At 46.0% G+C, this 14,838-nt stretch overlaps 1 protein-coding gene across 2 annotated transcripts in view; it reads left to right on the top strand.

Annotated features, from left to right (window-relative positions):
- The window catches only part of MNT (MAX network transcriptional repressor), a 77,991-nt gene that overhangs the window by 24,845 nt on the left and 38,308 nt on the right, over nucleotides 1-14,838 (top strand). Inside the window, exons 2-4 of one of the 2 annotated variants that reach the window (XM_034752872.1) lie at nucleotides 1,536-2,121; nucleotides 5,008-5,049; nucleotides 5,709-5,820. In XM_034752872.1, the coding sequence (XP_034608763.1) occupies nucleotides 1,536-2,121; nucleotides 5,008-5,049; nucleotides 5,709-5,820 (740 nt within the window). The remainder of the gene's footprint in view (nucleotides 1-1,535; nucleotides 2,122-5,007; nucleotides 5,050-5,708; nucleotides 5,821-14,838) is intronic. The other variant, XM_034752873.1, reaches the window with a different exon arrangement.

The following is a 14,838-nucleotide window of genomic DNA, read 5'->3' as shown; positions in this document are numbered from 1 at the left end:
CATCATTGCAGCTTTAACAGTTGCAGGATGGGGTCCTTTTAAAGACATTCAACAGCCCCTTTGCCTGTTTATAAATGAAAAAGGAAGAATTGGACAGATGTGCTGTGGATTGAATTCTGCTGCTGTAAATGAAGCTACAGTAGTTTCTTTCTAGAAGTATATAGGCATACAGAGCTTGGAGGATAAACACACCGGGGAAAGGGTTCTCTAGAAATGCACTGTTTTGAGGGCTCAGTGCAAAGGGCCTACTTAAAATTGTGTGACGTCATATGGAGGCAAGGACCAGGGCTTCTCTTTTCTTAAGTTTCCTTGTTTTGTTTTTTTTCTCATGATGAAATGTTAAGAACAAGCTTCTGGGAGGCAAGGGGTTAAAATAAATGTGCTTCATGTTTATTAATGCCAAGACTCCAGATTTGCAACCAGGCTTCGTTCAGAGGTATTTAGATCTGAGGTTTTGCTTTGGACCTGTCTTTAGTTCAGGGTATAAGATAATAGCTAACGGGGGCCAAAAGGTATTCTCTGTCCCAGCCAATATATACGTTATTGCACAACTAGCTAGGCCTGTTGTGAAAGGGTTTTTATCATCCTATGAAGAACCAGGGATCAGGCCACTACCCGAGGCAAGATGCCGATCTTTATGGTCTGTTGGTCTTGTCTGGTATGGGAAGTTCTGTGTAACAATAAAGGCAGTCAGGCCCAGCCTTCCAGTTTGGCGGGGAGGGGGAGGAGGGTGTCAAATTTTGGGAGGAGGAATTGGGCCAGGACATTTGCAGTCCCACTGCTTGAGACAGTAGGAGAAGGATTATCTAGCGGTATGTGTCTTTTAAGAACATAAGAGCAGCCAGACTGGGTTAGAGCAAACAAAGGTCCATCTAGCCCAGTATCCTGTCTTCTGTCAGTGGCCACTGCCAGGTGCCCTGGAGGGAATGAACAGAACAGGTAATGATCAAGTGATCCATCCCCTGTCGCTCATTCCCAGCTTCTGGCAAACAGAGGCTAGGGACACCATCCCTGCCCATCCTGGCTAATAGCCATTGATGGACCTATCCTCCATGAACTTATCTAGTTCTTTTTTGAACCCTGTTTCTGCCAGAATGCCTGGTCTCACTGCTGCTGGGGAGAGCAGGCTGGTTGATTTGTTGTGGAATGTGTGCAGGACCCTAAAAATCGAGGGTTAGCAAGCAGTCCCTTCAGTTTCTTGTGCTGAAGGTCTTGTTCTGAAGGCAGCTCATGTTGTATTTTAATAATCTATGCTTGAATAAAGGGGAAATGTAGGGAGAGAGAAGCATGATCCAGTGGCTAGATTGCAGGACTGGGAATCAAGAGACCTAACCTCTATTCCTCACTCTGCACTGACATACTGCATGGCCCCGGGCAAGCCATTTCATCTCCCTGGGCCTCAGTTTCCCCATCAGGAAAAGGGGGGGGGGGGGGGGATACTGATACTTACCAATTTTGTAAAAAGACCTAAAGATGGAAAATACGGTGTCAGGGAAAAGTGCTTCACTGTTGGCGCTTTTTGTTTTCTTTTACAGAAGAAAATGAAAAGCACGAAAAGCTCCGCCTAGAAAGAGAACAGGAGCAGAAGAAGGCCAGCGTACAAAAGGTTAACAATGCCTTTCACCCAGAGGACCCAAGGAACAAAATCCCAGCAGTGCCCATCTCGCCCCCTGCACCAGCTCCTCCTCCTCCTCTGCCGCCACCCCTAGCAGCCCCCCTATCAGTCATTCCCATCCCCGTGGTCACTAGCTCACCTCAGCAAGCAGCCCAAACCACTCTGTCCCCTCCGCTCATACAACGCCACCAGCCTCTCATAAGCACTCCCAGCATCAGTAAGGAAGTGTCATCAGTTGCACCTGTTATACAGAGACCATCTGGCCCACTTCTTCCAGACGTCAAGGCTGCTACGCCCCCTTCAGGTAGCCCCAAGCAGTTACAGCAGTATGCAGCTCCAGTACTGGCCATCTCTCAGCATCACCTGGTTCAGCAGCCAATACAGCCCCAGCCTCAACCACATCAACCTCTGCAGCAGCACCAGGCACCGCCGCAGCAGCTCAATGCTCTTAAGCTGGCCCCGGCAGAAGATGCCAAACCAAACGAGCAGAAGAAGAGACCTGGAGGGTGAGTCCCCAGAAACTTATAAACCGTTGTACAAATACGTCATGTTGCCGCAATGTAGGATCTCTGGAGAGCTTGTGGGGGAAAGGAAATGGAGGAGGAATGGGATCTTTGAATACTGCATCAAACCCGAGACACCGCTGCTTTGGGGAGGGTTCTCCAACCCTGTCCACAGTCAGATCACAACCATGCAGACGCCATGAGCGTTTGAATACATTTGTTGGCGGTGGGATTTTAGCTTGGCTTTCTCTGACCAGAAGGCAGGTTTTTGTCTGACCCCCGCACTACATTATATAACAGTTCGCTAGACTACCTCTCTGATCTGGAACAGTGCTCAGGCAAAAAACCTGTCCCTGATAGCCAGGGAAACCATGCAGGGACCCTGTTAGCAACAACTCTGTTTAAACGTGTCATTACAGTATCCCAGTGCAGACAGCATCGTAATTATTTCTTTGTGCAATGATCATTTTAAATTCTAAATTAAATGAAAGGTGAGTACACGGGCACCGTCCTTCACAGAGAAGGAATGCCCTGGCTCTGATGTGCAGAAAGTAACAGAGCAAACATGCTCACATTTAGCTCTGGTGGATGAGGTCTTTGTGGTTGGCATCTTAGTTCAAGAATTAAAGGGGAACCTTGTTGAGACAAAATTATACAATCCTGGCCTGGAGAGATCACTTTTACCTTTAAGGGGTAGTGACGGCATTCAGTCCCTATTGTCCATTCAGCCTTCCATGCCTCTGCTGAAAACAAGGATGCCAGATGTGATGCTGGCCTTTTTGGTGTGCATGGCTGTTCACCAAGAACTGGGTTGGTACCAAGCAACGAAAAGTGGCATTGTCTTTTGCTCATTACCAAACTGAGCTGGATTTGTACCTCTCTAGTCAAGAGGTTCAAAGCTTCATAGTCCATTGTTTACATCCTATGCTCACCAGCTGCATTAGTTCTCAGCATTGCTCTAATGTAACTGGTAAAACAACAAGAATGGAGGGCTGTGAATTCTGCTCATTTGTGGAGAGAGGGTGCCTGGCATTGCTGAAGAATATCCTCCAGCCCTTGGCTGACTAAGGAGTGATATTGACTCTCTGCCAAGGGGGAATCTCATCTTGTTCTCCTCAGCCAAAGGATAATGGCTGCAGTATGGTGCCTTGAGAGCAGGGGAGGGCTATAAGGTGTAAGCGAAGATTAAAGAATCCATAGTGTCTTTTGGGGATGCAGAGGTTTCTGTCCTCTACCTGCTTTCCTGGGAAGAGGGATAGAAAAGAGTCTAAACAGGAAGCTGTGAAGAGGATGGCATTTTTTCTCCTCAAAATATGATTATAATTCCAGCTAGAAAGGTTATGATCTTTACCGCTTGATTATCAAAAATGCCAATTGCTACCAGGATTGCTGGTGAAAAAGAGATTGCTCGTACAGATGGCTAGTTAGACACTTAACTGGCCCTTTGTGTTCATGCAAGTCCATAGTCTATGCAATTCCTGTGATTACGCTTCCTTAATAAGTGAGCAATTGGGTGCCTGATTTTTGGGAACAGGCCCTAAGTGTTTCTTTCTGTTTTGTAGAACTAGCTCTGTTTTTGTGGAACGGGAAAAGTGCTGCTTCAAAACGGATCACCAAAGCCCTAGTCCCTGGGTCAGTCTGTAGAACTCTGCTTGTTGTAAGCAGCCATCTCCAGACTTGCACCCATTATTCCTGGAGGGTTCTAACAATGTGCAACACACTTGACAATTTGGCTTCAAACATGATGTGCTTGTTTCCAGGGCAACAGGACTATTAAGTTTTGCACTCCATACCAGGCGTGCCTGGATCTAAGAGCCTGTACCATACGCTGAGCAAGCCACCTTGTAAATGCTACCCTGTTTAATGCATGTGGGTCAGACACCTCATGGTCTGTGCTGTTGTCTCTCCAGAGCTGCTTGTCCAGACACACGTATATGGAGAGATGTTTTATTCGGCTCATAAACGTTTCATGGGAAAAGGCCCTTGGCTATTTATTTTTAATTGATTGAATAGTGTTAGCCCTTATTTAAAAAAATGATCCCACTTGCAGCATATTTTTAATTAAAGGTAAATCATTTTGTAGAGACTTTATGGACGATACTAGAGTTCTCTCCCTGTCTAATAATATACCATAGAATCTGAACACCTGAGCTAAGTTGTAGTGAGGTGGGGGTGACATTTGTGAATTCATTCTGAAAGAAGTTTTTCTCTGTTTTTATAAAAATCTGGAGCACCCGGCCCCTTACTGTCTTTGTTGGACAGTGACTGGAGAATTCTGTTTTCCTTGATTATATTATTTCATATTTATATTTGGTTACATTATTTCAGTTACAGCAGAAAACGAAAAGCTTTAAAGTACGCCTGCCAAGTACCATATGTTTTAGTTTATAATTGCAGAACTCCCACTCCGACTGGTGGGTGGGCATGGATTAGAAATGGGCCTGAAGTCTGGCTCCAAATACTCTGTCAAAGCTTGGATATATCACTATAGTGATTAGTGCTGTATACATACCCAAAATTCACACTAATGTAAATACCTCTGAGCTTTGCATCTTGTCCCCTCTTTAATGTATATATCTAATATACTAACTGGAACCTATATCTACCTAGTATACAGTATATACATTATATATTGTGTATGTGTATGAGATATATGTGTGTGTTTATAATATATTATTTACATATATAGTATAGATCATATATATAATAGGTCTATACTATATTTACAAATAATACATTATAAATACTTCTAATTTCTGAACACTTTTCAAACGTTCTTTACAATCTCCCCCTATATCTCAGATGCACACACTGCTGAAAGCTCTCAAGCTGAATGGACATAGTTCTAAACCTGACACTGAGTTTATCTTTGTTCTGTTTGGGTTGCAGGGTTGGGACCAGGGAAGTACATAATAAATTGGAGAAGAACAGGTGCGTAGAAAGCCAGATTTTTGTTTATCGTAACACCCTTTCTTTTGCTTGTAGTCTATAAATACTCGTTTTTCTAGAAAGACTTGAACGAAATTTGTGGTGACTTTAATTAATCCTATATCACCCGGCTTCCTTTTAGCTGACTTTTGTCTCTGTTGCTTCCTAATATGTTTTGCTTACTACCTAATTGCATTACAATAACCTTGCAAAGCCCTGATCCAGCAAAGCACATCAGCACATGCATATTATTATTGTTGCTTATCATTGTATTAAAGAAGTACTTAGAGGCCTCACCTGAGATCAGGGCCCCACTGTACTGCAAATAAATAGTAAGAAACAATCCCTGTCCCAAAGGTCTTACAATCTAAATAGGTAAGTGGTGAGAGGGAAAACAGAGGCACAAAGAGTTGACAGGATTTACCTAGGATCATACAACACTTCATTGGCATAATTGGGAATAGCATCCCGGTCTCATACGCTCCAGTCCCACTGGAACATGCTGGCTCAGTTTTAAGAGTGCAAGTAATCCCGCTGACTGCAACTCACCGGTTTAAATGCTTTGCTGGATCGGGCCCCAAATTAAATCCTAATCCTCAATCAAATCACCTTTTTGGTTTATGGTCCTTCAAACTGACGTGCAACTCCTGTTGTTTCTTCAGACGTGCACATTTGAAAGAATGCTTTGAGACGTTAAAACGCAACATCCCCAGTGTCGATGACAAGAAGACCTCAAACCTCAGCGTTCTAAGGAGTGCCTTGCGATACATCCAGGTATGGCCTTCTTGCAACTGATTGTTACTCCTGGCTGCTGATTTGAGAATGCTTTACTTGATGGAGCAAAAATCCAGTATTACGTTTTTATAAAGTTTATTGTTTTCATCTTTGGTTGAATTCTTTTGGTTTCAATGCTTACAAAGGTAAAAGGAACAGGAAAAGTCTCCTTAATTGATAGTTGTCATTCATAACTTGCAAAATTTTCAGCATCTTTGGATCTGCTAGGACTACCTTGTGTAATCCAAACTCCTGTTGTCAGAAACTAGTTAACCAAAAGTCATTCATGCCCATGAGAGCAATCCATTTTGGATCATATTTCACTCTGGTGCAGTGGGCCACCCGGAGGATTGTGTAGCACTTAAGCCCGATTTTACGGGGCTTCATAAGGGACGTAAGTGGTCTATAACCTAGGCGCTGGTCCTCTGCACCCCTTGTGCATTTTTCTCCCTGGGTACCTAAAACATTAGTCGTTTTTGTGACGGTTTTGAATTTCTCTAAAATTTGTGGGGGAAAAGAGGGCTGTACTGAATATATGATGTGCTCTATGGCAGGAATCTTGAGCTACGGGCCTGGAAGCTAAGAGTGGTTGTAATGCAGGAGTCGTCAATGAGAGATTAAGGATAAAATTCAGCCCTCGTGTAAGGAGGCCCGACTCTTGTTGAAATCGGTGCACAAGTTTTTCGTGGTTATCTATAGCTAAGTGTGGCCCTGTCAGTGGTGAAGGCCAGACGCCTTGTTCATATGCATTGCTCTGTAGATCCCCAACACCTTTTCCTTCTTTGACGTTTGTCAGAGTGGTTAAAAAGGAATTCCCAACACGGTGCTCTGTGATTGGAACGTTACCGTAAGCGTGAGTTAAAACTAGCTTTGTTATTTAAGATGGGTGTTTCCTAAATATCTGTACATGTGGTATCTTACTGCTGACTTTCAGAGGTGCTGAGCACCCACAGCTCCCAGGGATTTCACCTGGAGATCCAAGTGCCCAGCAATTACTCGCCAACTCTCAGAATGAGACGATGACTCATCCCTTGGCTTTCTTATCAGCTTTGCTCAATTGTTTGTTTGTTTGTTTGTTTGTGGTTTGCCAGGAGGGCTGCCTTCAGTGGGGGAGGTGTGGGGGTGTGGAAGCCAGCCAAATGTCAATGGGAACCAGCACCTAAAGGCTGTGTAAACAAAAGGAGCAGAGCCGTGTTCCCGAGAAAGGTCATTTCTGGAGACGCAGCTGTTTTGCAGCTAATGGGCACCGGAAAAGTCGTGAGCCTTTCGTCTGATTTCCAAAGCAGGTTGCTGTCAGTAAGGAGCTGAGCTTCCATTCGCGCTAACGGAGACAGAGAGAGCTGATCGCCTACTCTCACATCTGGGAGTCGAGTCCGGAGTCACGATGTCACGAACAGAGACGTTTCTGGCATTGTTAGCTGACACTCTGTGAATATTGATACAAGTGCAGATCTAGCCCTGGGCAGACTGTTCACAAGTAGAATTTCTATGCTGTGCCTCTGGAATGCAGTTTAAAATTCTCCTGAGATTGTCATTGGGAATGACTGGTTCTCTCTGTCTCTGTAGTCTGGATCCATCGTAAAATGCCTTGAGGGTTAGGAACAGTGCAGACTGCAGCACCACACTGTAAACAAATGTGCAATCAGATCTGTAAATTGCTAAGAGTTAAGTTAAGCTCTTGCACTAATTATAACAGAGCGTTTTCCTGATGATGGAGCTGTTTGTAAGAGGAGGATAAATGTTTCCATTCAGTTAATGAAATACGTGGTCATGTCCTTAAGTGCCTAGGACGCATAATCTGCGTTTAGGACAGTCCAAAACGTTGCCGTTGACTCAGAAGAGCAGCCCGCTTCCCATGAGTTTTCACCATGTGGTATCTGCTTCAGTTTTATCTCTGAAGTGCCTCTCCTTTGCTCATCCATTCTTCACTTAGGAGGCCAGTCATTATTTGTGCAGACCTGAGTGGCAAATGAAACTAATGTGATGCTGGGTTTACAGCTACCCAGTTGCTTTTGAAAAATGTCTTGGGAGCGGTGTACTGTTTTGGGGGGGCCTGGAGAAAAACACATACCTATGCACTCATCTGTACGCCCACCGATTGGAACTGAAAGTCATGTCAAGGTAGTATATAGTTGCAGCATACCTAGCCATTCAGTCAAGTGACAAATGCAGAAATCCAGGCCGTTTTGATGCCAGGCTGTTACAAAAATGGCTCCGAACTAAAGCAAATCTTTGTATAATTATCTCCATTCATCCTTCCGTTAAGTTCACAACGACCACATTGTGGTGTCAGAGCTTTCAGGTGCCTGCTGTTCATTTCTTCCTATTGTAAAAGCCACTTCTTGTCTTGGAAGTTATAAGTAAAGAAAAAAGAGAAGGTGAAAGGGTAAGAAAGCAACACAGCAGCTTCCTCTTCCCCTTCTGCTCCAAGGGTGATCTCATCCGCTTTCCTCTAGTGAAGTCCTTGGTAGGTTTCGGCCAGACTGGGAGAATTGTGCAGCATGGGGAATGAAAACATAACTGGGCAGCTGACCAAGCCAGGTGTTAAGAGTTGTTAAATAGGGAGCCACCAATATTTGAAGCCTCTCCAGTTTCAGTCTTGCCTCTGAAATAGATCCAGTGTTTCAACCAGCCCACAGTACCTGTGATAACCTTATAATGGCATTTGGCAACACCCTCGGTGAACCTTCTGTAGGAGATTGCCATCCAGGCTATCTGCATAAATCCAAATGCAGTGGGTAAGCTCAGGGGAGCTTCTGACCCCATAAATCCCAGGGTTCACAATAAGAGAAAGCACTAAGAAACAAAACGGGGGAGATTTCCTCTCAAAAGTGCAATGCACTGGTGTCAGAGATTGGCATGAAGATCTTCACAAACCCCTCTGAACAATGGGCTTTGACTAGTCCAGAGAATGAGGGCTCTGGACTTTTCCCATCAAAACAGTTAGGCCATTGGCATCAGTGGAGGATTGTCCAGATCCTGTCCTACCTGCGCTCTGCTCACACGAGGCCCTATAGGGAACTGAACTGTTTCAGTTTCACTGTGCAAGGTTGGGAAGGTTATGGGGTGTGGATGTCTACCCGCCTGCCCACTGTGGAGCTATGCACCGTGGGGACTACATTGATGGTAACGCAGGCCAGGGGACAGGGTTGGGGGCAGGTGCATCTGCAGATAGTGGGTGCATACTGGTTGTAGATGCTTTTGTGGCTTGTTGTAGCATTGTGACGGGGAGGTGGGGGGAGGGAGGCGAACTCCCACCGGATCGGTGCACTTGGCGTTCGTGCAAAGGGACAGGATTTGGGCCTGGCTGAGGAATAAGGACCAGAGGGCCAAGCCTGATTGCCGTTGCAATTTCATCAATGCAGTCCTGTTGCTAACAGGACTGGTTAGGCTGCTCTTATTGTCTGGTGAATAATTGCGATAAGCTATTTTGAAGTTTTGTGGTAAGAAGTGGAAGATGGGCAGTTCTGTGCTTTCCTTTTGAAAAACACCTCGACAGTCAGATTCAGATGTCACTACCAATTAAGATCTTGCCACGCTGGTCATAAAAAAATGTTTTACAGTGGATGGATTCAGCAGGGCTAGCTGGAAGCTGACCGTCTGTCTATCTTTATGTAAAAGATTTAATTTAGTCACATTTGGGCAATAATATGCTCCCCCCCAAAAAAATCAGTTCAGTCTCTGGTAGCCCTTACGTCTCTTTCTTCCTGCCATTTCAATCCCCAGGACAAGACCAGTAGAGCAGAAAGATACCCCAACAATCCTGCCTCTGAAACATCCTGGTAGTTAGTAATGCATTTCTCTCCATTCCTGGGTAGGGCTGCGCCTGCTAGCCCTACCCAGGGCGATGAGGAAGTGAAGCTAATTAATTGGTGTTTGCACTAAGCAGACAGTGTGTGGAGCTGATTCGTTATAAATGTAGGGGACCCAATTTGAAGTTGTCATAAATGTGTGTGATTCTTTGGCAAAAGTGGAGCAACACCTGCTTATGCCATTGATGAATTGGCTGCAGAAGGGGAATCAGTACAGGTCCCCTCACTTTGATCATTACCTCTGAACACCAGTGCAGTGGCCTGCTCTTGCCACGTCTGAGTCTTGTGCTGGCTTCAAGGCTGAGACAGGAATAGTACTGCTAATTTGTACTGTATGACTCCCCACGTAGTAGGACTTCATGCTATGATCCTGGCAGATCTCACAAGCTAAACCAGGTCAGGCCAGATCAGTACTTGGATGGGAAACCCCAAGATCACTTTGGTGCCCTGGGAAGTGATATTGGTGATTCAGTAGGTGGCACTTTTTTCATGCTGAGTCAATAGTGAACCCGAATTCCAGCATGGTGTCAGGGGACTGCTGGCCAGCCCTTCTTTAGAGTAAGGCGTGAGCCGAGGCCCCAGCAACTTGTAATCATTAAAGATCCAAAGGCCTTTTTCATAAAAAAGCGCAGAGAAGTGTGATCAGGGTGATTTCCCCTCCCAAAATCCCCATGACTGTTCCGTTGTAAAATTCCTCCTACCACCTGCTGACTGAATTTCAGCTCTGTTATTCTTGCTACATACATCGGGTGCCTACTGTCGTGTTAGGGAGCTAGATAAACCACTTCTTCAGTTTCAGCTGGGTACAGTTTTGATTTCCTCTCCTAAAGGGCTATGGAGTGTTTCTGTGCCCTGTTAAGTAGCTCAGAGATGGGCCACACTGCTTGATTCTCTCTGTAAATCTTTTGGGGAGCCTTCAAGATAATGACGTCACACCTGCAGCTCCAGGCGCCCCCATCCCACCAGGGGCATGTTCATTATTTCTGATCCAGTGCTGCCTCTGGTGTGCTGCCCTGGTGAATCATGACACGTCCCTTTTCACGTGGCCTGAGCAGGCCACCTCATCACATCCTCCTGCTTGACTGAAAACCCCCCTTTCCGCTATTCTTCCATAAACGCACACATCAGTTTTACACCCACCTCCCTTTTGTCTCTCCCCACCATCCCAGGGGGCGAGGCAGAGCAGATGGATTAGATCAAATCTCTGCTGGATTCTTGGATGTCAGGGGTTCAGTTGAATGACCTACTGTGGGGGGTGGCAACGAGTGGGAACCCAGATCTCCCCAGTCCCAGCTTAGTGCCTTAGCCAGGAGCCTGCGCGGACACGCAGACTGTCGGAGCCGCATTTCAGAGTCGGAGCGGCTGGATCGGGGCGTGTAAACGCCTGCCAGTCTCCAGGGCAGCCAATGCCGGCTCGCCGGGGCGGGGCGGTGGAGCCAGGCTTCGGGCCGTGCACACACCCCGGGGTGCAGCGTCCTCGCGATGGCGGTGAAGGTCACGGTGACCGCACCAGCCCGCCCGCTCCCTTCCCCTCCCCCCGCATCCACGTGTGCAGCGAGCACATGGCGAACGCCCGCCCGCCCGCCCGCGGACGTCACCGGGGCGGCCCGCCCAGGCGGGCGGCGTGAGCTGCACGGAGCGAGGGCGGAGCTGCCGAGCCGCTGCGGCTTGTGGAGCCGCCGGGGGTGGGGGGCAGCGGCTGCGTCTCTGGCGGGTGGGTGGCGGCTGTAGGGCGGGGAAGGAGCCCCCGGAGAGCGGGACGTGCCCTTGCTTTCGGGCACTGAGCGGGGGGGCGCAGCTCTCTGCAAAATCTCAGATTGAAAAATAAGAATAATTACTAAAGAGATCATTCCAACCCAGTTTAGTTTTCGCTTTTCATAAGGAAAAGAAACGGGTCAGTTTCACTTTTCAATCAGTTTCGTGTCTTAAGGCAGCAGGGTAAGGTGGGGGTTTCAGGCTTCCGGGGACTGGTTACCTACAAATGAAATACCGATGGCATTTGAATTTTAAAAGCCCTAGAACCTAAATTTGGGGCCACCTTCAATCCGGCGGCGTCCCGAAACTCCCCATTCGGTAGTGCTAGGGGGATCAGATAGAAAGTATGAAAAATCAGGATGGGGGTGGCGGTAGGGTGACCAGACAGCAAATGTGAAAAACTGGGACGGGAGTGGGGGGTAATAGGAGCCTATATAAGAAAAAGACCCAAAAATCAGGACTGTCCCTATAAAATCGGGACATCTGGTCACTCTAGGTGGGGGTAATAGGCACCACTATAAGAAAAAGCCCCGAATATTAGGATTGCCCCTATAAAATCAGGACATCTGGTCACCCTAGGTAGTGCTTTCAATGTCAGGTGTAGAATCAGGAATATATGTTTCCCACAAGCCCCCTTGGCCACCCTTTTGGCTTTTTGCCAGGTATCTATGCATAATTATTGTTTGCAACTATTTTTTTTTTCAAAGTTTAACACCCCCTCAAAAAAATACAGCGTGGGATTCACAGAATTATGAAGGGCGAAGTGGCAGCCTGTTACGTGTAGGCTGTGCCTTCACTGCAAAAAAAACAGGTGTGTCTTTACATCAAGATAGCTATCTTGCTGTAAAAATCTCAGTGGAGTTTTTACCTGATTAGCTACATCAAGGTAAAAATTAGACTCCAGGTTAGGGTTGAGTCCAACTATAAAAACTACCTAGGCCTTGTCTCAACTAGGATTTAGCTATCTCAAGCCAAAAATACACACTCCTTTTTTTGCAGTGAAGACATAGCTTGAGTGAATGTACCTACGTATCTGGTACAAACAGTGAATTAACCTGATGCTGTCTGAGTCTGTCAGAAATTCCCTTCCTTTTTTCCTCTATTCCCCTTCCCCTATCAGCTCTCCTCTCCTCCTTCCTGTTTGTCAGAAGCTGGGAATGAGCGATAGGGGATGGATCCCTTGATGATTACCTGTTCTGTTCACTCCCTCTGGGGCACCTGGCATTGGTCACTGTCGGTAGACAGGAGTCTGACCCAGTAGGGCCTAGGGTGACCAGATGTCCCAATTTTATAGGGACAGTCCTGATTTTTGGGCCTTTTTCATATATAGGCTCCTATTACCCCTCACCCCCCATCCTGATTTTTCACACTTGCTGTCTGGTCACCCTAGTAGGGCCGTTCTTATGTTCCGGAGTACCACAAGAAGCACTTAGAGTCCCAGCACTTCTTCTTTAACAGATTTGACACTTACCTGTTACTCTCCAGTGTGGCACAGGATTTGTGCAAGGGAGAGTTAAAAAGTCTCGACACAGCAAAATAGTTCAGGACAAGAGTGAGGGATTTCTCCCCCCCCCCCCAAAAAAAAACCCAACAACAACAACTTACTATAAAATTAATCCCCTTCGAAACCAGTAAGCCTTGCCAACTCTGAAGCTGCAGTTAACTGACGCTGTGTGCCCTCAAGGAGTGTCGTGCTAATTTTGGAGCATCTTTTCTGGCAAAAGACTTTTCCCCCCTTTCATTCCAGCTGGAACTTCTTGGAAACGAGCCTGTTTGTTTCCTTGGTTGGATTTAAATATTTGTGTCTGCGTCACGTCAGATAAATCAGACCGTGAAATTCCGAACGCCCCATGTAGCTGTCATTTTAATTTATCCTCCAAGTTGGGTTTGTGATCTGCAACAACAAACAGGGATTTCTACAATTAAACAAATTATTGCACAAAGGAAATTAGGCTGAATGCAGTTGGAAGTTAATAATCTTTTAAAATAAACCTACAGGCAATGTAGCAGTTGGGCTGCAAAGCACCTTGCTCCAGTGCTTTCAGTGGGAGGGACTGTGCCCTATTGGTTAGAGCAGCTCACTGGGCCTTAGGATTCTTGTTTTATAGCCCAGGCTCTGTCACTCATTTATTGTGCAGGCCACTTAACCGCTCTGTACCGCAATTCACTCCGATGTAAAATATGGATAACAATTCTTAACTCATACAGGTGTCATGAGGTTTAGTATATGTAAAATGCCTTGAGGTGCTGTGATAAAAGGTGCTTTGGAGGAAGTACGAGTATTGTTTATTGAGTATATTCTTTTGGTCGAAACGGTGGGCCAGATCCTCGGCCTAACTGCCGTGAAGCCCACTGAGAGCTCAGGGGAGCAAGCTCCCTCCTTTCAAAAAAAATCGGGGAACCTCAGAAATGTGGAATTGAGCCTGTCTCTAGCTATGCTGAATAGGGCCCTGCTTTACTGGCCAATAAGCAAATAAATTATAAGTGGAGGATAGAGAGGAGGCAAAGCATAGCCAAGAGTCTAACTCAGATAGGAGTTTTGATTCTGAGCATCTTTAGAGTTGGAAGGATTTCCCTCCTGCCCCCACCCCTCTAGGAAACCTGTAAGCATCTTAGCTGGGATATATGTGAGGCCCTTAAGCAAGGCTGCGTTTCTCTTCTATTTGTGTTCTCAAACCGTGCTCATCACCATCGTCTCTGAACACTTGCCAGGTTCAGAGGTTATTTTCTACTGTGTGTTAGTTTAAAACAAGGTCCAAGTGATTAGCTCACCGGGTAACATGAGGGCATCAGGACAGTCAGAATCAGACTGATCAGTTGCTACAGATTGAGTCAAAGCCTGGCAGGTTTCAGAGCCCACTGCAATCCCTATTTATTTGCCAAAGCTTTCCCACTCCACCCAAAGTCCAACGCCAACTAAATAACAACCTACTTACAAGAAAGAAGACCAAGCTGAGCTTCCCAGAGCCTGCAGAGGCAGAGGGCAGAATCCCATTTGTAATGGACAAAGACATGCGGATCTAAATTGCCATGTACAGAGCTTAGATACTATGATGGTGGGTGCTATAAAAGGCCTAAAATAGATAAATATTAAGGCTCAGGCAAACCACGGGAACGTTTACGGTTAGAGGGAGTTGGCTTAGTTTATTATTCACAAAAGATGTCTGCCAGCCTTGCTTCCTGTTCCTGATTTTGTATAGAGTAGCCATCAAACAGATGGAAAATTATGAAATAGATCACAGTTTGGTACTGCCAGTGTATCAGCTATATTTTGGCTTGGGAAGGAGCAAAGGGGAGAAGATTAGGAGTTATTTGTGACTTGGGACAGAGGGAAAGTCAGAAGTTAAATTCTGTCCTGAGTTATACCCATTGAAGTCAATGGGCTTATACAGGGACGAAGCTGGCACAGAATTTGCCTCCCAGGCATCCATATGATCATCAGTTGGATTTT

This window comes from Trachemys scripta, chromosome 18 (genome assembly GCF_013100865.1).
Source record: "Trachemys scripta elegans isolate TJP31775 chromosome 18, CAS_Tse_1.0, whole genome shotgun sequence".
Classification (NCBI taxonomy): domain Eukaryota; kingdom Metazoa; phylum Chordata; order Testudines; family Emydidae; genus Trachemys; species Trachemys scripta.
The sequence above is the reverse complement of the archived record's forward strand: the minus strand, read 5'-3'. Positions and strand labels throughout refer to the sequence as shown.